Below are 26,098 nucleotides of genomic sequence, written 5' to 3'. Positions count from 1 at the left end.
CACACACATACAGTCACACACTCACACCAGACAGCTGACTGGCCACATTCTGGGCTTACGTGCCCCGTGGGGTTCTATCCTCATCTCTACTCCGCCTCCCATCTCAGCCGAGAGCTCAGGCAAGGGCAAAGCATCAGGTATATTACTTTATTGGATGATAGAACAACATGCTTCCATCCAGTTATGAGCTGAGGGTTACGGCCTGCGATTCACTACAAAACATGAAAATAGATTACTCTTCTTTCTCTGACCTTTGTGTCTAAATAGATTACAGTAAAGCTGAGACGGTTGAATGGCGTTTATAGGTTAGAGACACACACACACACACACAGTACCAGGTGTGTGGTTGTGAGTGCAGAGGTTGATGTGTGAGGAAGAGGCGCCTAGATGAGTGCGACATCACACACATAAATAAACCCCCAATCAACTGAGCGGTCTTACTTATCAGATTTATCTATTCCTAACTCCTGTGAGCCAAATCCAGTTTAAAACTGTCAGTGTTATGAATGGCTTCCCCGATATGCAAATGAGGAAATACCATAGTCAGTTTAAGCAAATGCAAAATAGGCAGTTACTCATGAAGGGATGGAGGAAAGTGCAATACATAACGAAGAGAAAAAGAGGAAGACATTCTGTATAATCAGATTAGTCGGCCGAGACTATTCTATAAAATTTCATCATCCAGCATACATGCTTCATATCATAAGCAATATTCGGTTAAGTATTGCCTGCTAGTAAGTCTACAGAACCATGCCAAAGATGTTTATGACCCCTCTGGCCTTCTGTGGAACATCAAATTAACATATGGAACATAACTCACTTAGAGGAGATTCAGCTGAAGGCAGTAAAATTTATCTAGAATGATACGGTGCTTTTAGACCTCTCATTCCCAGAGCTGCTATGTTATTGACCCCGGCTATGAATAATACGAAGCAGCTTTAACGTCCCAATAGATCACAGTGCCTATCTCATCAGAGTACATCCACGGCACATTTGTTTTTTTGTTGTTTTTTTCTAAAGAGTGTGATTTATGTCGCTCTGCTTATCTGCATCCAGCGCTGAGCGGACGACGGGTGGAGCAAATAGCGTTTTAATCAGTGGATATGAAGTGCGGTGTGAAACTTGGACAGAGAGAGAGGAAGAGACTAATGTATTAGGAAGCTGCTGGTTTTAATTAGTTGTTAGATTGGCATTCATAGTGTATGTTATACTGCAGCATCCACCAAAAAAAGCCCCAACAAGTCCCAGGGTCCCTGAGCGTCTTTACTTTAGAATCAACAAACTAATTAATGAATCCTCTTTGGACACTTATCGGCTTTGATTAGATCGCCTTCCTGATGTAAACTTAATTTAATCATCCAGAGAAGTGGTGCAACTTGTATGAGTTTCAAGTAAAAAAAAAAAAGTAGGTTGATTTCTTTTGAGAACTGTCATAGTTTGGCAGGAAGCAGCCAAACGTTTTACAATTTAATGCTGAAAAAGTGTATGTAGGTCTTTCTGTCCATACATAGTTAATGCCTGGAGGGAGAGAAGATATGCAAATACATGCTGTGTAACTAATGAAGCAGCACAAAAAATCTAATTATCTTATGAAGCATCCCCTCATTATGGCATTCTTGCCACAAAACTCCCCCCCTCCCTTTCTTGAATTGGCAGAGCGGTGAGGAGGAAGGGTGAGATTAAGACTGGAAGGGCACTTTGCTTTCTAGAAGAGAAAAAGGAAGAAAGAGAGAAAGACAGATTTTCTATAGAAGGCTCTCGCAGTGGGGAAATGTGATTTTCTCACTGCGGGGTCGCCCTCTTTCCGACGGCGGCGACGGTAAATTTGTGCCGTGACAGAACCCCACAGGACGAGACCAAAGAGCTCCACAGCAGAGTCGTGAGGTGAGACCAAATTTCCAATGTTCAGGTCTCCAGATGAGAGAAATGAAGAGCTGCACGCTTGTCTTGCTGGATGGTGTTTCATTATTCGACCCTCCAAAGGTTGACATGCATGTGGAGACATGCTGCAGTGTGAAAATACGACCTGTGACACCCGGTCAGAAAATACAATCTTTTGACTCTTACAACCAGAGGGCTCTAATAGAAAGTGTAGCTTTGCTTTGGAGAGCTGAACGTAAAAACCAGCGGTACTGCCGTTGATGTAACGTTGGGATGTGCAGGGAAGCAGTTCTTGTTTTTGGGCCCTGATGATTAACAGCAAACCTGGGGGGCACATTGAGGAATCATTGGTAATACATTCTGCAAATGCAGAGAGTATATGTCTCTCTTTGTATCTCCACTCCTTCTACAATTTTGAGTCCATTGTCACAAAATTTCACATGTGGCGTGTCTGGACCAAACTGGACAAAAGTCGTATCTTTGTTTTTTCATACTCCACTCTGTTTCTGCTATAACTGGCTGCCAAACTGGGAGGGGAATGATTTATTCTGCAAAACACCTGTATCTCATGAATGAATGAATCAGTCAGTGGTAACAAAACTTGTTGAACATGTTCTCTCTATTGAAAATGAAATATTGATCGACCTAATTTTGGCGCTATGACAACAGCAGTTAAACTCTGTCAATAACTTTGCAATCTGACGTGTTTTGTTGCTTTGCTGGGGTTTAAATTTCCTCACTGAGCGTCATATTTGGAGGACTACGCAGCCTTGGAGGAGGTATGCTGTCTCTGCGTGTCCTCTAGTTTGACATATATACTAAATGGGAAAAGTTTCTATATTCATATTGCAGGAGCCCGAGCTCAGACACACAGGCTGAGCCATAGCTCACACTGATCGAGAAATTGGAGAAGACTTCGTCATTATTAGGGTGAAGCAGATGGTGTCCCATATTGGCCCTGATGGGAAATGGGAAAGGATGACTCATCTAACTGTAGCAAGACGTGGGTTTGGGGGACATGTATTGTGTAACCCAGCATGTGTGTCTGTGTGTGTGCGTGTGTGCGAGAGACTTACCTGACAGAAAGTGGAGGCGGAAATAAGCAAGAGGAAGATTGAGAGCAGCAGGAGAGAAGGAAAGAGTGCTATAGGGGAGTTGGAATGAAAGCGAGAGACGGGGGAGTATAAGGATCAGTGATGGTAAAGTGCTAAGATGGAATAATTGTGAAAAACACCATTAAGTGCCAGTTATTTTCCAAAATTCCCCTGGATCTTTCTATCTCTGTCATCTTTTGTTACACTCTCAGGCAGTTTGCCACGCTGCCCTTTCTCGGTGGTTACGTTGCTTTCAAGCTCACTTGCGCGGCACAGATTTGTTTCTTGATTTCACATTTTTCGGTAATGAAACCAGAGGATGATGAATGTTGTCTCCGGTCCCTTAGTTGCCTTAGGTCGCTCGTTTGCAGAAAATGCATTTCGTCGCGAGTTCTCTTGATGGTTTAAAATGAGTCAGTGGTTGCTGATGCCTGACGCTGTAACAAAAGGTGGACTGGGGAAATGTATTCTCCAGTTGAGGGTGTTAGACTTTGTGTGTGTGTGCATGTGTGTGTGTGCCGAGCTTGCCCTTGATGTGAGAGCATCACAGGCGTTTCTGCCACAACCAAAGCCCCCATATGTTTGGGGCGAGCAGGTCTGAGCCCAGCAGGTCAAAGCAGCGAGCCACAGCAACCATCTGGCCTGGTATTTGTCAAAATGTCAGGTGGGTTTGATTCGGTGCCCTTCGCCTCCCTGCTGCTTTGCTTTGACGTGCCAGTCTTTCACGCTGAATGCTGGATGGCAGCTACTAAGCACTGTGTATGTATGTGTGTGTGTGTGAGAGAGAGAGAGAGAAAGAGAGAGAGAGTGTGTTTCCGTGTTTTTCGATATATGTCCGCTTTTATTTTTGACTGACACATGACGGGTAACTCCTACAGGGTTCTTCTAACCTTGCTGTCATCTGTCTTGGCAGCTCCTCTGTCATTGTTGTCATTGTCGTCGTCGTCATCATCACTCTGTCTTTCTCCCTTTATTTCTCTCCATATGTTTTTTCTTCAGTTTGTCTTTCTGTCTTTGGCACTCTGTCCATCTATCTGTGTAGCTCTCTCTCTCTCTCTCTCTCTCTCTCTATCGTGCTGTCGTGTCAGAGCTGACAATGCTTTGCCTTTGTCACACTGCTCTGTCTAACACAAACACACTTTGCTCCGTCTGGCTCTGATTCCCTTTGTGTCTCTCCTGTTCTGTACATGAGTTATTTTCCAATTTCCAAATCTGGCCTACTTCACATTGTCTTTGCCTTCAGAGCCATTGTCTTTCCCTGGATGTGATGAGCTACAACAAACTATACCTGCACATTTGGAGCATTAATCCAGAACTGTTGTGAAATATTCATTTTCAAAGGTAAAATTCTATATAATCAAGTCAAGGTTATTTTGTGTAGCCTAGTATCACATTCAGTGTCTCATAAGGCTTTACAGATTCATACAAAAAAAGCTTCCCAACCCGAAGAAAACACAGCAATTTATCATCTTATATTGGTTAAAATGTTGCATTACTAGCTGAGCTCTCGGTGTTCCTCCCTTGTGACATTTCGACTTGTTGAGCAGGGAAAGTAACGGTGCAACTGGTAACATTGATGATCTCGCTGCTGTATTGACGCGTGGGTTTGCACAGCGCTGGAGTCGAGACGCTGGTACAGCTGTACATAATGCAGCCGCTTATGGCTGTTATAAGCTTCACCCACGAATGTGTAGTGTATTGTATTGTTTGTACCAATGCGAATATTATAGGATTGAATGTGTAATTCAATCTGACTGAGTTCTGTTAAATTGAAAATGACTGAAATCATCCACTGTCTTTTCACAATTTTGAGATGTTTTTCAAGCATTTTAGGATTTCTTTTCCTCCACTCCTTTGGCAGATAACGTCAAAATGAATTATGGAAACAGCAGCACTGCGTGTTCTACTTGTTTTTCCAACGTTCCGCTTCAATTCTCTATGATAAAAAAAAAAAGGAAACACCGTGGGCTGCACTGCACTTTCACTTTGTGATTTCCATGCAGCCGTCCTCGCCCAGACACCTGCAATAAAGCAAAAGTTACGGCGCCGTACATCGTCCCGTCCTTATTTACTCAAGACAAATGACTTGCTTCATTGTTTCAGAGTAGCATATCATCACCGTTTGTTTTGTTGATGTCGCCCCGATCCGTGGCTATCGACTACACAAAGGAAGAATGGTAATTGAATTGGCCGTCGTGGCTCTCAGCCCTTCCGCTTTATGTGGGAGCTGCTCGCCGTCCGGACTGCCAGAAAGTCATTACAGCAAATTAGTTACTTTGGCCCGGCGCCAACTCGGTCGCACGCTTCCCTCCTCGCTCTTTGTGCTCGCCTCCAAGTCCTCATAAATCTGACGGCGTTCCTATGGCGAATATGATTGAAGACTGTCAGTTTGTGAAGTGCACAGAGACTTGACCAGTTTATTAGCTACAATCCAATACAGTCCAAATCCTGCAGCGGAGTATTTCAGGCTTCACTCTTCACTTTTTGTTCACTTCTGGATCTTTCTCGACTTATTTTGTTATCACTCACTCACTCCCATTCCCATTGCTCCTGGTATGAAGAATAGGAAAGCCTCCCGAACTCCACCTGTACATGTGAAGCTACGCGACTTTGACATACAAAGCTTCAACATCAAGTGAGACTTTACTTGATGGACACTAATGGCTCTTCTCCACTGCGGGGATCAATCATACTGAGCTGTACCGAGCCACCAGCCTGCTTCCTTTTCCTCTACACTCTAATCCGATCTGAGCCGAGCTGGGACCCGAGTTTTCTGCCCATGTTCAAAAGACCAGAGAATTCATTGCTAATATTCGCAGCTAATCTCTGATAAAAAACCTCTATTCTAACCAAACAACCAAACAGCAACAGCGTCCCAGAACCAGCTTGCAGAGGATGTGATGTCCAACCACTTGTGGCCATTTGGTCCAAAGCCCAAATTGTAGGAGCTTTGGAGGGCTCGGTCCACAGCAGGGGATTAATGCCTCTGCAAACCAGTATGAGCCAGTCAGCAGGTCGTGCCGTCACAGAATTTTGCCCAAATGGACCACAAAGAGCGCTGCGTACTGATCGCTGTGCTGCAGAGTAACGATTCTGTTGTGTGTTGTGTTTCTTTACACGATGAAGTTTATTAGGTCCTCCTCTGCAATCAAATGCAATCCACTGCACCCGCCTTGCAAGACGTCCTATCCGTCGGCACGCCGTCAAAGAGGAGTCGATTCAAATCTGTCGTCATTTAGTTTGTGGTGTTGTTGTATTAGATTGCATCAGAGCAGCATATTCTGTACACATGGACATACAAGCACAATAACAGCGATACAACTCCACCAGAAACAAGAACCGTGTAAAATCAACGTGATAAACTTTTGCTACATTGCTTTAGATTGTACAGATGTCCAATAAACTAGTAACTCGGTGGTGTGTGTGTGTGTGTGTGTGTGTGTGTGTGTGTGTGTGTGTGTGTGTGTGTGTGTGTGTGTGTGTGTGTGTGTGTGTGTGTGGGGGGGGTTGACAGAAGTATCTAATCAGCCTTTGATGAGCCTCTTTCCCAGGTGGCGTTGGAATGAAAGGATCATCTTCTTTTATTAAGTCACAAATGTTCGTACAAAGCCTAATGAACAATCGCACTCTCTCGCTTCCTCATGATAACTTGTTCTCGCTTTCACACACGACACACACACACGCACGGGCACACACGCATGTTCAGCTCAATCTCCATTAAGTGAGATAAGATGAAGTCTCTCTGCCTCTCTTGTGGTCTCTCTTTCCCTGCATTGACTGACTGGCCAAATGATAGGACCCCCATCTATCTGTAGCAGACTGATAAAGCCTCTCTCACACACTCACACACACACACACACATGCTGTGCACAAACACACACACACATTACATTTAGATGAAAAAGTACACCCTGCCTGCTTGGTGACAGTCACTCACACAGCACTGGCCTGGCCTTATTCCATTGCCATGGTAACAGTTCAGGTATATGGTGTGTGTGTGTGTGTGTGTGTGTGTGTGTGTGTGTGTGTGTGTGTGTGTGTGTGTGTGTGTGTGTGTGTGTGTGTGTGTGTGTGTGTGTGTGTGTGTGTGTGTGTACTAGGACTCTCATACACACTGAGCAGCCTGGGCTTTATCTGTTGATAGTCAGATGTGGGTGATGGGGTTAATTGGTTTTCAGAGGGAGATGTAGACGCAGACGGACACTGACCAGATTACCAGAGACTCCAGGGAGGAGCTGGTGGAGTCAAAGAGAGCAAGGAGGACAAGAGGAAGAGGAGGAGGAAGGACTCTCAGTATCTATGTTGTTGTTGGGCCCGTTGTTGTTGTGTTTGGTTAGCTGGTTAAAGAAACTTTGCTGTTTTCCAGGAAGCTTTGACAGTGGAGGAAAGGGCGCCGCGTGTGAAAGCAGCAACCTTTCAAACTGATGAAACAGGACAGGAAATAGGCATTGGGGCGGTGAAAAGGGTGTGGTAAGTGGGAGAGGTGGATGAAACCGTAGCACCTCCTTCACCCTCACTCTCACACCAGTCATGGTCGCGTCACTTAATGTAAACAGTCTAAATCTTTGTAATCCTCCACGGCCTCCCCAGCTTTCCTTTCCTCTGGTCTTGTTGCCACGAGCCAGAATTTGCACCACATCTTTGCTTTGACATGACTGAGGCTTTCCATTAAGGCTTTGTCAGGTGCAGGCACAGAGGGATTCCTAAAGGCTCTGCAGACTCTTGTAAAGTAAAGTTGCAGCACCGCATCAAGCTTTTTAAGACCGCTGAGATATTGGTGGCATAAATACTCCGGCGGAACGTGGTAGTTTGTTTCATCCGGGGGCTTTGAAGGACGGTTAATTATTATTATTCCACCGAAGTTGCTAAGCAGAGCCGCGCCGTTCCAGATCACATCGTCACAGAAAGTCGCTTTGCTGTAAAGTGACGCTTAAATCTGTTAACACCAGTAGCAAAACACATGTTTTCACTCAAAGAGCCATTTAACAGATTTGTATGTTTTCATCTCTAATCAACTTCACATAGAGTACGATACGGAACTCTGCCGCCATAATAGTTTGATACTTTCATGCGTTTTTGCTGCCTTTTCATTTTCAATTAACAAATCTTGTATTCCCTGATTGTAATCCAAGTCCAACGATGGAGATACACATCTGTCAGCCTGCTCATTGCCAAATCACGTCTCTTGTTTTCACAATTGTCGTTTGTACATGCTGTGCTTGCGTCTTGCATTCTTGTGACAAGTAAACCGTCCGCTCATATGAAAACAAAGGCTGCTGCTGCAAAGTCCCTCAGTGTAACACATAATCGTCATAACTCCCCTCAGGTAATAGAATACACGCTTCCATCTGCTGCATAAACACATTAATTTCCGCTTAAGAAAACTTAACTAGATCTAAATGAGTCACAAACAAATGGTTCAAGACGTGCATGTAGCTCAGGAGGTCACTAACTGTCACTAGCGCTACTAATCAATCACAATAATTCTGTCAGTATTAATTTACATTGTTCCTTCCAGTATATTGACGTTTTAAATCCATACACAGTAGTGAGTGTTCCACATCAATCAGTTTCCGACTGTTGCTTGGTTGCTGTGCTGCTGGAGTAGCGCTTGAAGACACCTTGATAGCAGATGACTACTGTTTACTATTCAGTTGTCAAATCCAGTGATGTCCCAGATGCTGCTTTCATGGTTTACCAGTTATCAATGATCACTGTCAATGCCAAAGTGGAGGAAAGGACAGAAAGTGGGTTGATGTTGTACTTAAGAAGAACAAAGATTGAGACAACTGAAGCAGAGTCCTTGACCGACAAATTAAAAATGTTACTCAGTATTGCAGGTTGATTGCATCTACTAAACCGCAGGACATAGAATTTTAATAATATTAGGAGACAAAGTGAGCACAGACAGTATTCGGTCTCAGTATCAGTGTAGCCGGTTCTTACACAGAGATCTAACGATGATTGACTCTCACTCAGTGTGGCTTCACTAACAATCATTGTAACAATCATGGGTGAGGGTTTGGAGTTTCTGCCTGCTGTCATGTTGACTGATGCTGTTTCTGTTTCGGGCTCATTACAACTCACAGCAAATTGAAACGACAATCAAAACTTGTCAATTTAGTGATTTCTTGAATTTTTCATTTCCTCTGATTTGTTCAGGCTGATGTTGATGCTGAAACATGCTGACATGCATTCAGCCTGAAGGAAACCTGACGGAGAAGAAAAGTCCTTGAAAGTTAACAAATGCCTCTGAAATAGGAAACTAATAGGGAACCAAGAAATGTCTTTGCTTGATTGGAGTTCCCTTTTTCACTTTTCACCCCGTCCACATATAATTTCTTTATTGATCAAATATTCACACGTGAATGATTCAAACGTCTCCTGTGGGCCACTCTAGGCAAAGTGTGACCGACACCGTAGCAATTCTTCCCAGTGTATTCTGGGAGAGGAAATGGACCATATTTTAGTTTCGAAAGCAGCCTGAAGCTGTAACAAAGAAAATTGCACTCTGCGCCCAATAACCATCCCACTGCAACCGCGGTGTTAACAACAACACAACAAGCAGTATCATGAAAACACAATTTAGAGGCAAGAGATACACCGATTTGAATGTATCTCATCCGTTTCCCAAGTTGGAAAGTTTGATATGGGACAGGTTGCATTTTATAGACCAAACATTTTGGCTCGAATTCAAAGCGTGTAGGGTGTCTTGTGCAAAGAGCTCTATTAAAGCGCCTCCGGATACCCTGTGGAGAGGAGTGCTTCCACAAACACACATACACACACACACACGCACAAGCAAGCATGCAGACTATCAATCAGTCCTATTAACTCTGTATACGTGCACTGCTTAAATGGCCCGTCTGATATAATAGGTGTCAGTTTACTCCACATTTCTGCAATTGAGGTGAACTTAGCGGAGGCACGACGTGATTAGGAAAGATGTAGGGAGTTGTAAAGCAGAGAAGCTGAGGGCCTCGTGCAGACGCCCTATTAAAATAATAAACAATGACCGCAGTGATGCTTAATGAGTCTGGGAGAGGGTCGCAGAAACAAGCTCGGGGTTTAGGTGACATTATGTTGGCTCATTTGCTGGGGGCTGCCTGTTGTCTGTTCTTCTGTCTCTGCCCCTCTGTCTCCTGCTCTTCTTTCTATTCCCTCCCACTTGAACTCACTCAAACACAAACACGTGCAAATACATCTTTTTTTTGTACTATATTAAATATGGACTAACCATTTGGTGAAGTTATAAACAGAAACAAAGAGTCTGCATGGAATTTACAGCCTGGAACAAACAGTGGAATGAGAACATACCTAGAAGACACTATAGTTACTTTAAAAGCAAATAGTTCATATGTTAAATGTAGAAGGATGGACTGGATCAGAGATTCTTATTCAGGTTTTATGCAGAAAAATATGCAAATGTTCAGGAATGAGGCCCGTTGAGACCAAACAGCGAGTCTAGTTGCTTTGAAATGCTCACACTAGATAAGTCTGGATGACCCAATATTCTGCTCTTACATCACTCCTGTTTTGATCTGCTAACCACATATAATATTCCTCTAACCTCCTGAACCTTGTTTTTAAAAGAACCGTCAAAAGGTTGAAATTATAGAGCCAGGATTTTGCGGATTATTCCCTTATATCTCAGGTGTTAGTGGGTTTACCGGGGGGGGATCGCACCTTGTATTAGATTTACAGTTGGCCCATACAGATCCACCACAGTATGGAGGCGAGTCAGCCACCGGAAAAAGAAATGGTATCCTGAACAGAAACAAGGACAGCGAGCCAAAGCATTAATCATCACGGGAGATTCTCTGTGCTGTCAGAAGTGGGGTGGTGGTTTTCCCCTGATGACTAGCAGTATGTGACTGTGGCAAATTTGTAACAGCGCTTCATTGTTCTGCCAAGTTGATAGCGAGGCATTCATCAGACCGGGAATTCCTCCTTTATGGTTTGAGAAATGTAGTTTCGCCCTGGGAGCCCGAGCCTCATTAACATATACATGTAATCTCGTCTTGCGGGGCCCCTCAAGTCTGAGTTGGAGAGACGCTGCATTGACTGCACAGTGCGGCATTAATCAGATTTGCATGGAATTCTAAACGGCAGTGAGTTTGAGTCAAAAATCTAATTTTACAGTGCAAACCCTGTGACAATAGCTGTCTTTGTAGATAACTAATAGTGTCCCGAGAGATGCACATCTTGTTGTATATTTCTGTCTTTAAATGGGGGTTAAACGCTATATTACACATTTCTTTCATGCGTAATGTTACTACTAATCTCCTCTGTTGCTGGGTGCCACACTGCTTGTCTCTGGGTTAAAACACAGAGTTTGGTGGCCATGATTCTTTTTTAATAAAGGCAAGTTGTGTTCAAAGTTGTACATCTTTTTTTTGCTACAGTGATCATTTGAGAGGAACGAGCTTCTTGTTGTGAAATTAAAGGACACATTTTGCAGTAATTGGGTGAAATTGTTTCCCACAGGCTAATGTTGATGACTCAGTCACATAAGCCTTGTTCAGATGATACCATTTTAGCTTGCATTCGCCAGTTTATCGTTAACAAAAGCTCCAGATCGGAGACCAAATCAGTGCTCGCTGAAGTGTGCGACAATCGCTGTGTGGGAGGTCGAGAAATGACAAAAGACTGAGAGATGCCCAAGAGGTTTATACAGCTAAAACTTGTCATTTATCTCTCATATCTTGTAAATTGTGGCCCCCTGTTGGCAATTATATACTTTGCAAAGCACAGTGACTTCAACAATCCTGATTACAAGCCAGAGAGTCGAGCACCGTGAGCATTACAGCACAAGGGCTCGATTCGGTCTCACCTTTAAATGTCTCGTCTCTGTCTGCCTCCGGACTTTTCCACTCTAGCTGTCATGAAACGTAAAGCAAATTCCAAGACCATTTGAAGAGGCTGGGCTGTCAGCTTCACCCAGGCCGCCTGCAGGAGAGTGTCAGCGTGCAGCGCAGCTTTGCTCCTTCCTCACTGCTCACTGACCTCTCTGCGGCTCGTCAAGGTTTTTACCAGGTCAAGCTGCTGCCCACAGGTGCCTGAGGGCTAGAAAGAAGTCATACAGCACCTTGTGCACATTATTGAATTTATAACTGACATATATTTTAACCTTGTCAGTCACACAATGCAATGCCAAAGTTTGGAACCAAAGTCGTGCAGAAACAGATGCGTATGCCTGCACCAGCTGGCTCGCCAGGGGTCAACACACACAGCTCACAGTGAATGTAGAGATTAACACAACAGCGGTGCAGATGCTAAATATTATGTTGTAAACGAGCAACACCTGACGTGCTGATAACACACTGATGTCACCTTGGTTCTTTGGCCAGACAAAATCAGAAGCAGATGTGTTTCCCCGTTCCACGCAGCTAAACGTGCGTGCTTGGAGGTCATTAAACGCATCAGCTCCTGCTTGATTGATTATACAGAAAGATAAACTAAAGTTAAACAGCATGCCGGCCCGCTGGAATTGATAATAATCAGCTTTTTGTGTCGTTGTTTTGAATTTTGTTCAACTGGAGACATCAGTATACAACAAACGTTCTCTCCTCGGCTTGTTTTTAATGGGCTGTACTTAACCATGTGGTGCGGGGCCGTTCACAGGCAGATGTTTTACATTTTACAAACGGTTATCTGTTACACAGTTAATTGATCGTGTTACTAACATTGCACTTTTGTGTCTCAGCTGACTGAGGACACGATCCACGTTGCTGAGCATCTCACAGCCCTTGGAGCAAATGACACTCGCTGATAAAACTAGATTGTCCGCCCTCTGTAAACAGTGAGGTAACAAGCTTTTCTTCGTTTTCCCTCTCAGTTGGGCGAGGACACCTTCAACCGCGCCAAGCTGCTGAACGTCGGCTACACGGAGACGCTGAAGGACGGCGAGTACGACTGCTTTATCTTCAGCGACGTGGACCTGATCCCCATGGACGACCGCAACCTTTACCACTGCTACGACCAGCCGAGACACTTCGCCATCGCAATGGACAAGTTTGGCTTCAGGTGAGGGGACGTCTGCAAAGTAATGAACTGATTTTCATGAAACTTGGTGAGGAGGATGGTTATAGTCATATTTGGTACTACAAACTTTAACACAAACACATATGCTAGTGAAAACAAAGCAGAGGTAAAGAGAAGGCATTTTGTTTGACCTTAGACCTTCTGACTTGACTTTCAGGCCATTTTCGGTCATCGCTTCCCTCCATAACTCCATAGGAATGTGTGCATCCTTGTTTGGCTGCTTCTTCTTCATAATGGCTCTACACCTGCCCTCAATTACCTAAAAGCATTGATTAATGACCTGAGCGCAGGCAGCGAGCGTGAACCAGCCATCCAGGAGCTGTCAACAAGAGTTATCCTACAGAACACACTGAGGGAGGCCAGATATACTGTTCAATAAGCTAATGCTGTCTGCCAACAAATACAATCCCAAGTGCTAAGCAGCGCTGTAACTAATGATTCTGATTAAAAATGAATGAGGGCTTTCATCAGTTTAGATTGAGCCGTTTCCTATGCAAGGTCACGGTACTCACCCAATTTGGCTTTTTTGGACTCTTAGAGAGGAAAGGAAAGAAAGAAAGAAAAGGAGGAAACACACAAACACAAAATTGATTTGAGTTCATTGCTAATGTAAAATCAGATCCCATAATAGGGAGTTGGCTTCAAAGGTCAAGGTGGTTTGAGACGGGTGTGTTGGCAGACTGACCGACTGATAGCTGTTAGTGCTGTGTTTAATTTTCTGGATATTTAATATTTCAGCATTGGAAAATCTAAATTTTATGCGGCATTCATCAAATGAAATTTAGAAAATTAAAATTGATTCCAGTGGCAAAGATCAGAAGGTCAAGCAAACCATGCTGCGCTGCACACACACCATGGCACAATCAGTGTTATTACCACTGAGTTACAAGATAGAATCATTACTATTATCAGTGGATGACCTTTAATATAGCATTTCTGTCAGGCCAATAGTCCTCACACCTCCCCTTTGGTTGAAATTGGACTGATGCAGTATGAGACGTCACATTAGCAAACCTTTTTAACCTTTACTCATATTAGCCATTGAGCGAGAAAGATCCATTTGTCACAGCAGTATTAGAATGGGATTAGTCAGTTATAATACGGGAATAAAGGAGGATTTAGCTGTTTGTATGGATTTCCAGTCTTAATCAAATGCACCCGTGCTGCCCGGGTTATTGTGTTAATGTTCACCTACTGATAGCGTTAAATAATCAACGTTGTGGTAACAGAATGGCCTGATGCTGACCTTTACATCGTAACTCTGTAGCTTATTAATATGAAAGGCAACTCTAGAAAATGCCCGAAGGCTCAATCAGTGATTTTGACCGACAAACAATTGACCCGTGTATTCGAGAGGAAATGTTAAAATTTCCGTGTTTCTCCTGTAGCAACATTTTCAAATATTGACCTGTATGACTCACATTCATAAACATTAGACATGTAAATAGACTTCAAACTGCACCAGCAAACATGTTAGGATCAGCTGCAAGTCTCTGTCAGAGTAGCAGGTTTACTTGGGTCCACATCTGGAACTGGTTGGACTTGGAATAGGAAAACGAATAAAACAATAATTTTAAGACATCAAGAGAACATGTAAATGCAAGCAAAATAGATTGTTCTACATGAAAACAGAACTCTTGACAGTATCTACACTCCTTCCGCTGCACTGTGTACTTACACAAAGACTAAATTAAAACCTGACAGTGCTGTAATATATTGTGTATTTATTGACCTTTATTTTTTACCAAGAACCTCCCATTGAGATGCATAACCTTATTCGCAAGGGAGGAGTAGAATAGATTCTACACAGAGTAAAAAAAAACTCAAACTCAAGCACACAACCAAGCACACACCATCACATTATGTCATCATGTAATATGTTGCAATATGACAACGGCCTGCGACTAAAGTGTGACATACTTTGTCTGGATATAAATGACAGAATTGAATGTGACACATCTTGAGCTGCAACAAGTGCTCTCATCCATCTTCTCTCTAATGTTACTTTATATATAGCTTGGATTTCTTGAGACTATGCCCCCCCCCCCCCCCTCCTCTGCTTTATCATTATATGTGTCATTTTCAAGCAAAAGCAGACACACGCTCTTAAAAACACACTCTTCACCATATTTTTAGTGGAAGATATTTTTAGCGAAACATATGGTCTCATTAGTGTCTGCTGTCATCTTTCAACTGGGAGCTGTCTCAGTTTTGACAACACACATGTTCACTACAAGCACGCGCACACAGACACACACACACACACACACACACACACACACACACACACACACAGACACAGGCATCTTGTTGCGGTTAGACTCAGGGCACCTGTCATGACACTCCCAGCTGATGTCCGTCCCACTTGGCTAGTCTCCTGACTTTTGAGGGGGGAAAAAAACACACATATACACACTTTTCCATCCTTTCTTTTCCAGTGAATGCACCCCACACAACACACACACACATACAGAGTTGACCGTGTGTCTCTCCCTTTTCTCCATCACTTCACAAAGACATACGACGTAGTTACTTTCTGCCAAACTTGAGTCTCTCCATTTTTCTGCGTCTCTTGGCTGCAAAGGTAAATGTTATCAACTGTGCCACAGGTGCCTCTGTGTGCCTCTGATCTACTGGCTGCACTGCATCATCTCTCCTGCACCTTCCTCTTTACATCCTCCTCCTCCTTCCTCACTCCTTCATGTCTAAGATCTGGTTCACCTGTGCTGTTATTTACCGTCGAACGTTTCTTATGCCTGCGTGTAAGCTATGTATAATGCTTGTGTTGACAGTTTCTGGGTCATGACCTCTTCCTCTCTCTCTCTCTCTCTCTCTCTCTCTCTCTCCTTCCTCCCCCGTGCAGGCTTCCCTACGCGGGCTACTTTGGAGGCGTGTCAGGCCTGAGTAAAAAACAGTTCCTGAAGATTAACGGCTTCCCCAACGAGTACTGGGGCTGGGGAGGAGAAGACGACGACATCTACAACAGGTAACTGCAGGAAGGATGTGACAGGGATTGTTTTCACCTCTTAAATAAAACTGGCAAAAATAAAATAAACCGCCAAGAATAACCTGTAACAATTCACTAACTGCTTTTGTGAAACGAGGAATGTGCCGGGTTTTATTTGTCTGGTGCACACCTTGTGTGCTGTGAAACGTGGAGAGACAAACACATCCTCATCTTTCTTCATTGTTTTTCCCTCGATATTGAAGTTGGCAATTTCCCATGATTCCATGAATAGAATGATTTCCAACTAAATTGGCCACATTTAGTTGTTTTTCCGCCACACTCAGTTTTAGACATAGAAACCAGTTTGTACCCCTCTTTATTTTTCCTTATCTGTATTTTCTATAGTGTGTTCTTTTGTTATTTCTTATTATTCATTAGACCTATTTATTTTGTATAGCTTTTTCTCAGAAGCTTGTTCAGGAGAAAACTACTTAAACAAGAGAGTAGCTTGGATATAGGGGAACTACACTCAACACACACACACACACACACACACACACACCGAGAGAGAGAGAGAGAGGGAGTGAGGTCCCTCTACTGAAAGTGACACTGAGGTTCGTCCTGCAGTGGCTGATTTATTATAATTGTACTGCGAATCAGAATTATTAGCAGATAAATGTACTTTTTCAAGCTCTTCAATCAGCTTTTAATGACTTAGTGGAGTTCAGTAATGATATGACTGTCAAACTGTGCTGAAATAGAAGCGAGGAGTAGAATATCGATTTAAAACAGACACACAAACATGAGTCAAGGCTGGGCTTTACTACTTCCTGGATAATTAATTAAATTTATTGTATTAGCAGATGTTTGTTAGGTCTGAAATTGTGTTAATTACCAGGTGAACTGATTATCTATCTGTTAAACTAAAATTAATGATGAGACGGCGCGCATTCATCCGTTAACTTGTGCACAGTGATGGGAACCAAAGCAAACAGAAAGATGAGGCTGGGATATGAAACCTTTAGATTGATGAAGAAAAGAAGGAGAAAACAATACATTAACTTACACACACACACACACACACACACACACACCCAGGACAGCTCTTTGCAGATAAACTCTACCTCAACATTATATCTCAACTCCTTGCCTTACTCTCTTTCTGTGTCCTTCTGTCACTCCCACACTGTGACGCTTATCTTTCTCCTTTCAGTGTAAGAGCACAACAAAGGAAAGCTGGAAAGGGCCCGTTTCAAATGCTAGTGGAATTTTGGAGAACACAGTGTGTCAGTCAAACGTAGTATTCCGGAGATTACAGTTATTGGTCAGAGTCTGGCGAGCTGTGATAAAAACCGATCTGTGTGTCTCAGTCACTGATTGTGTGTGTGTCTCTGTGTGTGTGTGTGTGTGTGTGTAAGGATGACAGACAAAGTTAAACCTCTCTGTTATTATTAGAGGATAGCTGCATTCGCTATTAGATGCTGTAGATTTCCCTCGAGATGTTTCCCGCACTCCAACTGAGCTTTTTCAGCTTCAGGAATTGTGGAACGGCATGCTGGGAAATCATTAAAATCCCAGTAAAAACAGCAAATCATTCAGCCATTTCCTTCAGCGGTTTAATAGACTATAATAGTCCGTGCTGACAATATATTCCTATGACAGAAAGTGTGCAGTCTCAAAGGAAAAGTAGAAAAAACACTGATTCAAAGGAGTAAGTGTTTGTGGTGAGATGCCTCTTGTTACTGTGGAAACAGGTCAAAATGTAGAAACAGGATGTGATTTTCAAAAGTACACATTTTTGATGTCTTCCCCACATAATCAAAGAGCGAGAGTTTCTTTGTAGATTGTATTTTCATCCCCTTCATGGATACTACAGGGATACTCAGCCAGAGGACATCACTCCAGGAACTGTTGCATTTCCTGCTTTTACACAAACAGCCTGACAAAAACATGTCCGAACTATGCAACCGCTCACGTATTCCACGTGTCCTTTTTGCCCTCTACTGAATGGAATACCATTGTGCTTTTCCACTGGGAATTGTGCATGGTCAGTGTTTTGGAAAGGCTGGAAATCACTAGTCACAGTAGAAGAGGATGTTGCAGGTTGATGGAACTCATAACATTATAACACGGGCATTATGTGCAAGATTATCATTACATATTTGCTTGGAAAAAACTATTTGTAATATAAACGTCAATCTTCTTTTTCTTGCATTATTATGTTTCTTACATTCAGAATTGTGTCTCCAAAATGGCTTAGTAAAACATGAATATTCACAGTGAGCTCAGTCAGTGAAATTAGGCCGCTAACAACATGCAGTGATAATTTGTGAGTTGCGATTGGTGTTGCAGACAAAGCTCGGCAATAATAGTGGATAGTAACACTATAATGGTAGAGAGGCCGCAGTATCTCTGTTGTTTATTATTAACGAGCACGACTGTAAAAATCAGACTTCTGCCAATGTTATTAAAAAAGAACGACTGGCAGAAAAAAAACCTAAATACACCCGAGCGTGAAGGCTCACACACACACACACCACACACTCACTCCCCCTTCGCTTTTCAAGGCTGGTTCGTTTGCAAATCCTTTCACAGTGCCGGCTGAGACTAAACGTCCTTGGATACAGACTCAATGTGTGAGGACAAGATGGAAGGACAGGCTGTGTGTGGATGTGATCTGATATCTATGGAGGCGAGCAAAGTCTCCAGGTCAGTGTTCAAATCTAAAATCTTGTAAATCTAAATGAACAAATTAATTTTGGATTTGACGATAATTTATTAAATATGAATACAGCATAACAACATTGTGAGGTTTCCCATTGACGGATCAGATTATTGGTGATTTATTTTGAAATGCAGGATTTAGTGAATTTTGAAGCAGAATGGGTTCTAACAATAGAAGCCTGGATGAACTTGAGCAGCAGAACTACCAGGCTTTGCTGACTCTCCATGTATCCGGGATCAGCAACATGACCACAGGGAAAGACATGATAGGGACAGAATAAAGGGAAGGAGAGATAAAAGAAGATGAGTGTAGATCGGGCATCTGAGGAATCTGCCCTTTGTCTTTTCTTTGTTATTAGAGGCTACCAGGGGTCATGGGTTTGACCCCTCAAGCAGTCATGCTTGTGGTTGTGTCCTTGAGCTGGAAACTGAACCTCCATCTGCTTATTCTTGTTGAAAAAGGAAGTGGCATCAGCTAAAAGACTAAGCTACTGCACAGCCCCTCCCTCCGTGTTGCCCTGTCGCTCGCCCTCGCTTGCTTCCCTCTGGCGTTGCCTCATTCTGGTTTGGATCCCACAGACCGCTGCCTGAAATGGGTCCTGCCAGCTCATGCCAGCCCAGAGGACGAATCTGTCCCTGTTGCTCAGTGGGTCTGAGCCCAGGGCGGAGAGGATGGCTGCCACTCGCACAACAGCCAATGCAAGAGAGAGACAGAGACAGAGAGGGGGAGAGCGAGGAAGGAGAGAGAGAGAGAGAGAGAGAGAGAGAGAGAGAGAGAGAGAGAGAGAGAGAGAGAGAGAGAGAGAGAGAGAGAGAGAGAGAGAGTCCTCTGCGTATGTACCAATAGCCTCAGGCAAAGGATGTACCTGTCCCAAGGGCTCCACACACACACATACACTAACAGAACTGGCTTTCAAAACCTGACATCATGTACTCGTGCAACCAGTACACCCACACCAACAGCTTCGAAAATGGTGTCAGACTCAGGGCATTTTGTACATAACAGCCAGTATGTTCACACACACTCAATATTCTCAGTATTTGTCCTAACTGGGTAAAATGCGATTGAGCCGCACACGCTCAAATATCGCACCAACAAATGAAGGCTCGTTTCAATCGTTTTTTGTGATGAGTGAAGAAAGATTTTGGCAACAGATTTTGCAAAGTAGTGTTTTAATTCCGGGTGACTAGTGTTGCTTTTCCCCATTTGGACAATTACCTCACAGAAGTCTGGACAGTTTCAAATACAATGGCAAACATCAGTATATTGTAGCCCAAGCATTTGGTACAAACACATTATTGTTATGAAGACAGCTACAAAATCGCAGCTAGTCCGTCCATTTTCACCGGGTTTGTATTCCAAGGTCAGTTTTTGCCTCTTGTTTACCCAAAGAAGTCAGCCGCTTGAGTCACAGACACCTTTCAGTTGGAGTAAGTGGCCATGATCAGACACTTTTCTGCCAGTTAAGTCTCCATTTTAACACTGTACATCTTGGCTAGATCAAAGCAACGGATCGCGAGGCCTGGCGGGGAGAATAAGCAACCCCGCCTGGATAAACACAGAGCGAGCAGAGACGTTCCCTCATGATATGATACTTTCGGCGTGACACGGGAAATAGAAGTCAACATGACACAGCGTCCAGCGCCGTTTGATAATGGAGTTAAAAATCGATGGAGGGTGAGGATGAGGGCGGGTGAGGAATCAGCAGCCACAAACAGGAACAGCGGTGTGAATGAGTGTGAGGCAGGTCAGCCAAACACTCTGACTTACTGACAGTGTTATTTCCTGGCTGCTATGCATGATGGATCGGCTGATCTCCTCTATTGTCTGACTTGCATAATCCTCCCCAAAAATCAGTAGCATGGGGGAAAAGAAATGCTTTTGAAATTCTTTCTGGTGTGTAGTGTGTTAGGAAATGTCTTTTCCCCATTACCCCTTCTGTCTAAAACTAAACGGACCATATTTCCATTTACTTGATGCCGCTATGGTGTCCCCTAAGATTAAATTAGGCCTCTGGGAACACTGTGCCTTCATTAGTGAGATTTAAGAGAACACTTCTAAAAGTCTTTGTGACACTTTTGGTGTTCCCAGAAATTACCACCTGGAATGCCTTCAGCTTATTAAGTTTGTGGCTGAACCTCAGTATAAGTGTTCACTTTACACGATTGAGCAGACATAGAGCAACATGAGCATCCATTGTTACCCTATTTGCAATATGGACAAATAATTGGTTTATTGTGTGCATGTCAATGTAGTGACTGGGGTTTTGTTCTCATTTCATGCAAGCTTATGTTCAGCTTCTCTTGAGCTTGTTTACTAAAAATGGCTGCACGTGTTTTTACATGTGGGGCGGTGAGAGCTGTGAGACTCAACCCAACACAATGTAAATAGAACTCAAAGCTCTGTAGAGCTCCAGATTTGGATGAGATTTCTTTGTGGATTCAGCATGAATATATGTGACCTTCCCTTCTTTTCACTGCGCACACATCTCTTTCTCTCTTTCGATCTCTTTTTTTCGATCCATTTATCATCATCTGCTCTGGTTCAAACTGTGTCACGGAGCACAAGAAGGGATTTGTTTAGAGAGATGCAAGGTTTGATAGAAAGAAAGAAAGAAAGAAAGAAAAGGGGGAGCAGAGGGAAATAGAACAGAGAGAAAGATGAGGCGTCAAGCTAAAGGTTTGGTCTGACAGAGCAGCCTCAGTCAGCAGCCTCTGTCCAGACTCAGTTTATAGCACTTTATATGTATGTGCTGATATCTTTCTTAGAGTAGGAGTTGCATAATTCTTTATAATGCGAAAGTGATAACAAACTCAAGCGACAAATTGCATAAATTACAGATTTTCTGCTCTCACTGTCATGACTCTTAACTAAACTAATCACTAAACTCAACAAAGAGCATGCTAAAGAACCAAAACACTGAGCTCTAATAAGGTTTTCAGTCGTGCAGCAGCAGCATGAAGTCGCCCATATACACCATGCAGAGAGAGGAAGCACTCTTTTCTTTCTGTCCTCATCTTCAGACTCATACACCTTATTTTTCTATTAGTTCCCCCCCCTATACACACACTGTACTTTCTTCCCTCGTCTCATTTCTGCAGGCGTAGAGAACTGAGGCAAGACATCAAACTTAGCTCCCAATTCTCCTCCACTCCATTGCTCTAATGCAATTAACTCCACTAGTGGGAATAGCCGAGGAGTTGGTGAAACTCCTGATTAATCCAATCGAGTAGGACCACGGTCTCTGTGTGTCAGTGCTTGCGTGCGTGTGTGCGTGTGTGTGTGTGTGACTGCGGGGTTGGCCTGAACAGTGTCCCGACAGCTATAATAATGTTCTTAAATGCACTCGCACGCCCACACACACGCACACTCTCCCCCCTCTCTGCCTCCGGCGGGCAAATGAAAGTCTTCGTGTGGCAGCATATTAGAGAGGCAGATTTTTCTGAAGGGAGAGAGAGAAGCGCTGGACAGTCCACTCCGCCTCACACGGTTATGAGCTTTTCAAACGGACAAGCGCCACCCAAGCAGAGCAGCCTGTTCTGTATAATGGGCCTGCTACAGGGGTCACACAGCAAGGTTTTTTATTCCTCCAGTAATCACGAGGGCTCAGTTACTGTAGATTAAAATTGCCTTGCACAACCTCATTGGGCAAATTAAAGTTAAGATGAAGTTTAGATTTAAACTTCATACTTTCTAAACTTTTTAAACGTATGGTACTGCTACTTCTGATTAGATATCTGTTCTGTTTCTGCATATGTTCACTGATGTGATATCTAGCAGTTTTGGCGGGATTCAGAATAAAAACTGGGAAGGAAACAACTCATGAAAGACATTTACATGAACAAAATGTATAAGATACCATATTTTGTTGAATATATACCTCACAGCCATGAGATTTCCAGTGTTACTTTATTTGCTCTCCACTTTTGTTTTGTTTATACAAGGATTTGATGCATTGATAAACTTAAAAGAGGCCTCCTGAGCCATTCTGAACATATTCTGACATATTCTGCACTACTTCTACTCGTCTCCATTCCCCTCTCACCGCCTCACTCTGCCAAACAAGCCGTAAAATGCTGCCCACCTGCTGGTTTTCCATTGACGTGATTCTCCAATGTGCCAGTTCTGGATTCTATATATACACAGATACATATACGTATGTGTATATCACACAGGAGACGGCCATTTGCTGTTCTTTGTAAGCTCAGTAACTCTACAGCATCCTCAGTGTGCTGTCCATTACATAACATTCACACTAGGCTGTCACACCATGTTGCTGCCTACTGCCTGTCAGAGGAGCGAAGAGCTGACTGCACTGATGTGATGTTGCAGTGTGTGTGTGTGTGTGTGTGTGTGTGCGTGTGTGTGTGTGTGTGTGTGTGTGTGTGTGTGTGTGTGTGTCCATGGTGTGTGTGTGTCCATGGTGTGTGCAGCATTCTCTTGGTCAAAGATGTGATTTTGTGCCGTCAAGCCATTTGAATAGTTGAACAGCTCATTATATCATAAACAAACACGCACGCACACATTCACTCTCTCTGACACACACACACACTCAACCCCGCAGTGTGATATTATACAAGGTCAAATACAAAGAGGAGGATTCTTTTAATATTGTAATATTGTCTTTTCTCGCTCTGTCCCTTCTGAAATTGAATGAGCCTGTCCGCGGATGATGACACACACATTTATCAAACACAACTGTGTGTCTGAGGTTTGTGAGTGGAATAATAACCGTTTTGATGACAGATCTCCGTCTTGTCTTGGTTTCGTCAATTAGAATCCCCGACCTGCATTCATCACTGCGCAGGCTTTTGTATTGACAGATGAGGAGACAGAGAGCCCACCCACGGGGAGTGTTTGATGAGACGTTCACAGGCTCTGCAAAGCGGCAGGAAAGCTAACGCAGTGCAACAAAACAGAGCAGAGAATGTGGATTGCAATGGAATCCTGATTATATTTTACACAAACACTTTCATCAACTTATTTTTGAGCCGTCAGGAAAACAGAATTTTCGCCTGGTTGATTCCTTATAAGATTCCACAAACAACATGGTCCGTCACCTCTAAAGTCTTCACTTATCTGGGCACAGGATGAGCTGAATCTGCTTCTATTCATGGCTCCACTCAAACAGATTGTTCTGCCAGTTTGTTGTTTTCATTAAGAAAATTGATTTGCAATACTTTTGTATCAGCAGAGGTGATGGATGGATGGATGGATGCCACAACAAACGTCCATGCAGTTGGACTGTGTAACTTTCTGGACCTTTTTTGCACCTTATATACAATTCTGAGCTTTTTTGTGTTTCTGTGATGTGTTTCAAGAGAGTTAAGCATAAGCATAAAACAAGCAAAGAAATACAGGCGAGGTTGGAAGTGTTTGTGCATTCAGTCTCGTCAGACACCGCATGGACTTTTTTCTCACCTCCTTAACACTTCACACAACACAGCAAGTGACACATCTGATGAAATGTTTTGCTGCAGAGAAGTCACAAACAACACATGGAATTAAATCCTTCCTTTACGTTTTATTTACTCAGAGCTATGAGCCTGAAACAGAAATAGTATGTCTCCTTAATGTGGACAGCTCGCACGATTCTTGATGAATATTGCCTATTTCTTTATTTCTTGTGATGTCACAGTGCATTGATATTATGAACCATCTGACTTTCCCTTTCCTATAACTCTACGAGGTTGCGGCCCGTTGTTTGTCGAGCACCCACAGTCTTAAAATTAACTCTGAATTGTTCCTCGTGCCAAAGAAATGTAATATGTATCAAATATTAAGTTTCACACACGCTGTACAGAGCAGCAGGCAGAGGAGCTGTGCATAATGCATAAATAAGCTCAGTGAGAAGATGAAGAAGCGAGGAAGAGAAGCCGTCTTGCTCGCACTCACGCTCTCACGTGATTGGCACCATAATAAGGTCTCAATTATGTAAATACATACACGCTTGCTTAAACGCACACATACGCACTGTCAATGGCAATCAACTACGCACTCGTGCCAAGTCAGCAGTGTCACACAGACTTTAGAGGGAATGGGGCAAAGATCTGTTATTACGTTTGCAGTGAATTTATTTATAGGAGTTTTGCATTTTTTAGCCTCTGATGAGAGGTTGCATGTTGTTGCGGTTGAGCTGTGTGACTGATTTGTGAGGAAAAGAAGAGAGGAAAGATGAGGAGGGGAGAGGAGATCAAGGAAGTTCAACAGAAAGATAGCGGAAAAGGTGAAACAGATTAAATGAGGGATTGGATTTGATGAGCTCACTTGTACTAACAGAAGGAAAACACACTAAAATGATATATGATTAAATGAAAATATGTTTTATTCTGCATTCCACGTCAAATCAATCAAACTTAATTTTACTGTTTTGGTTTATTTTGGGTTTAGGTTTTTATTTACGCGACCCCAGAGTGATGTGAGTGAAAGAAAAGATATATAACGATATCTGTTCCTGCAAATGAGCTGTTCATGTTTATGTATTTACAGTTCTTCCACGTAACAAAACACAATTTGAAATATTATTGAGCTTTTCCAAATGTGCAGTTGTATTAGAGTTATTGCATATTGATCAGGCTTTTGCTGCAAGCTGCTGTTTGACCAGAAAAAACAGTTTTGCTGATAAATCAAAGTAATGTTTATCAAAGCGGCCTCATACACACACAGCGTTCCCCTTGATTTTGGCTGATTTGAACGTTTTAGTAGCATGTGGGCATTCGCAGGCCATGCTTGAGTGGCAGATCTGACTCTGGCTCTGTACCTGTGAGGGCGGGGCCACTTTTATCATTCTTATACAGACATGAACGCGATGACTTCAGCAAACTCCCGGCATAGCTTCAACATGAGGAAAGCTGGAGTCAGCCTGAGTAAGTGCAGACGGCTGCGTGGGTGTGCAGTCTGTCAGTATGAGGCCTCTCCTTGACCACGGCTACATATGATGAATCAGGAAATGATTTATTTCGCAGTTTGATAGAATAAAATAATTGAGATGATTTAGTGATACTTCTTTTTTGTAAATGCTATAACAATCTGCTCACTTTCATACAAATGTAATTATTGTTGGCTTAAAGAGAAAGATTTCAAGGCAGATTATTAATTAAAAAACACTTACACACAATTTATGAGTGTTAAAGATCATTTCGATATGCAAACTGGAAATGAAATTTTTCACAAATAAGTCAGCAGTGACTACTACCACTGTGTTTATCTGTTTATTGTAAAAAATGTTGACCTTCAAGAACCCAGTGGGCGGAACTGTAGAACACAGAGAGAACAGAGTGGGAGAGGGACGGAGAACAATGGAGGAGCGAGAGGAAGAGACGACAAAGGAGCAGGGAATGAGGAAGAGGAGTAAAAGATGAGGTCAAATTAATGAGTGCCTTTTAAGACAAAAGAGACTGCAACAAT

General features: G+C 43.0%; 1 protein-coding gene across 1 annotated transcript in view; it reads left to right on the top strand.

Annotated features, from left to right (window-relative positions):
- The window catches only part of b4galt2 (UDP-Gal:betaGlcNAc beta 1,4- galactosyltransferase, polypeptide 2), an 81,918-nt gene that overhangs the window by 47,501 nt on the left and 8,319 nt on the right, over positions 1-26,098 (top strand). Inside the window, exons 4-5 of the mRNA XM_076144754.1 lie at positions 12,814-13,001; positions 15,883-16,005. Coding sequence (XP_076000869.1) covers positions 12,814-13,001; positions 15,883-16,005 — 311 coding nt within the window. The remainder of the gene's footprint in view (positions 1-12,813; positions 13,002-15,882; positions 16,006-26,098) is intronic.

Source organism: Genypterus blacodes, unplaced genomic scaffold (assembly GCF_046128005.1).
Source record: "Genypterus blacodes isolate CSIRO-AG114 ecotype Tasmania unplaced genomic scaffold, CSIRO-AGI_Gbla_v1 ptg000029l_1, whole genome shotgun sequence".
Classification (NCBI taxonomy): Eukaryota; Metazoa; Chordata; class Actinopteri; order Ophidiiformes; family Ophidiidae; genus Genypterus; species Genypterus blacodes.
Note: the sequence above shows the minus strand (reverse complement) of the source record. Positions and strands in the feature narration are given on the sequence as shown.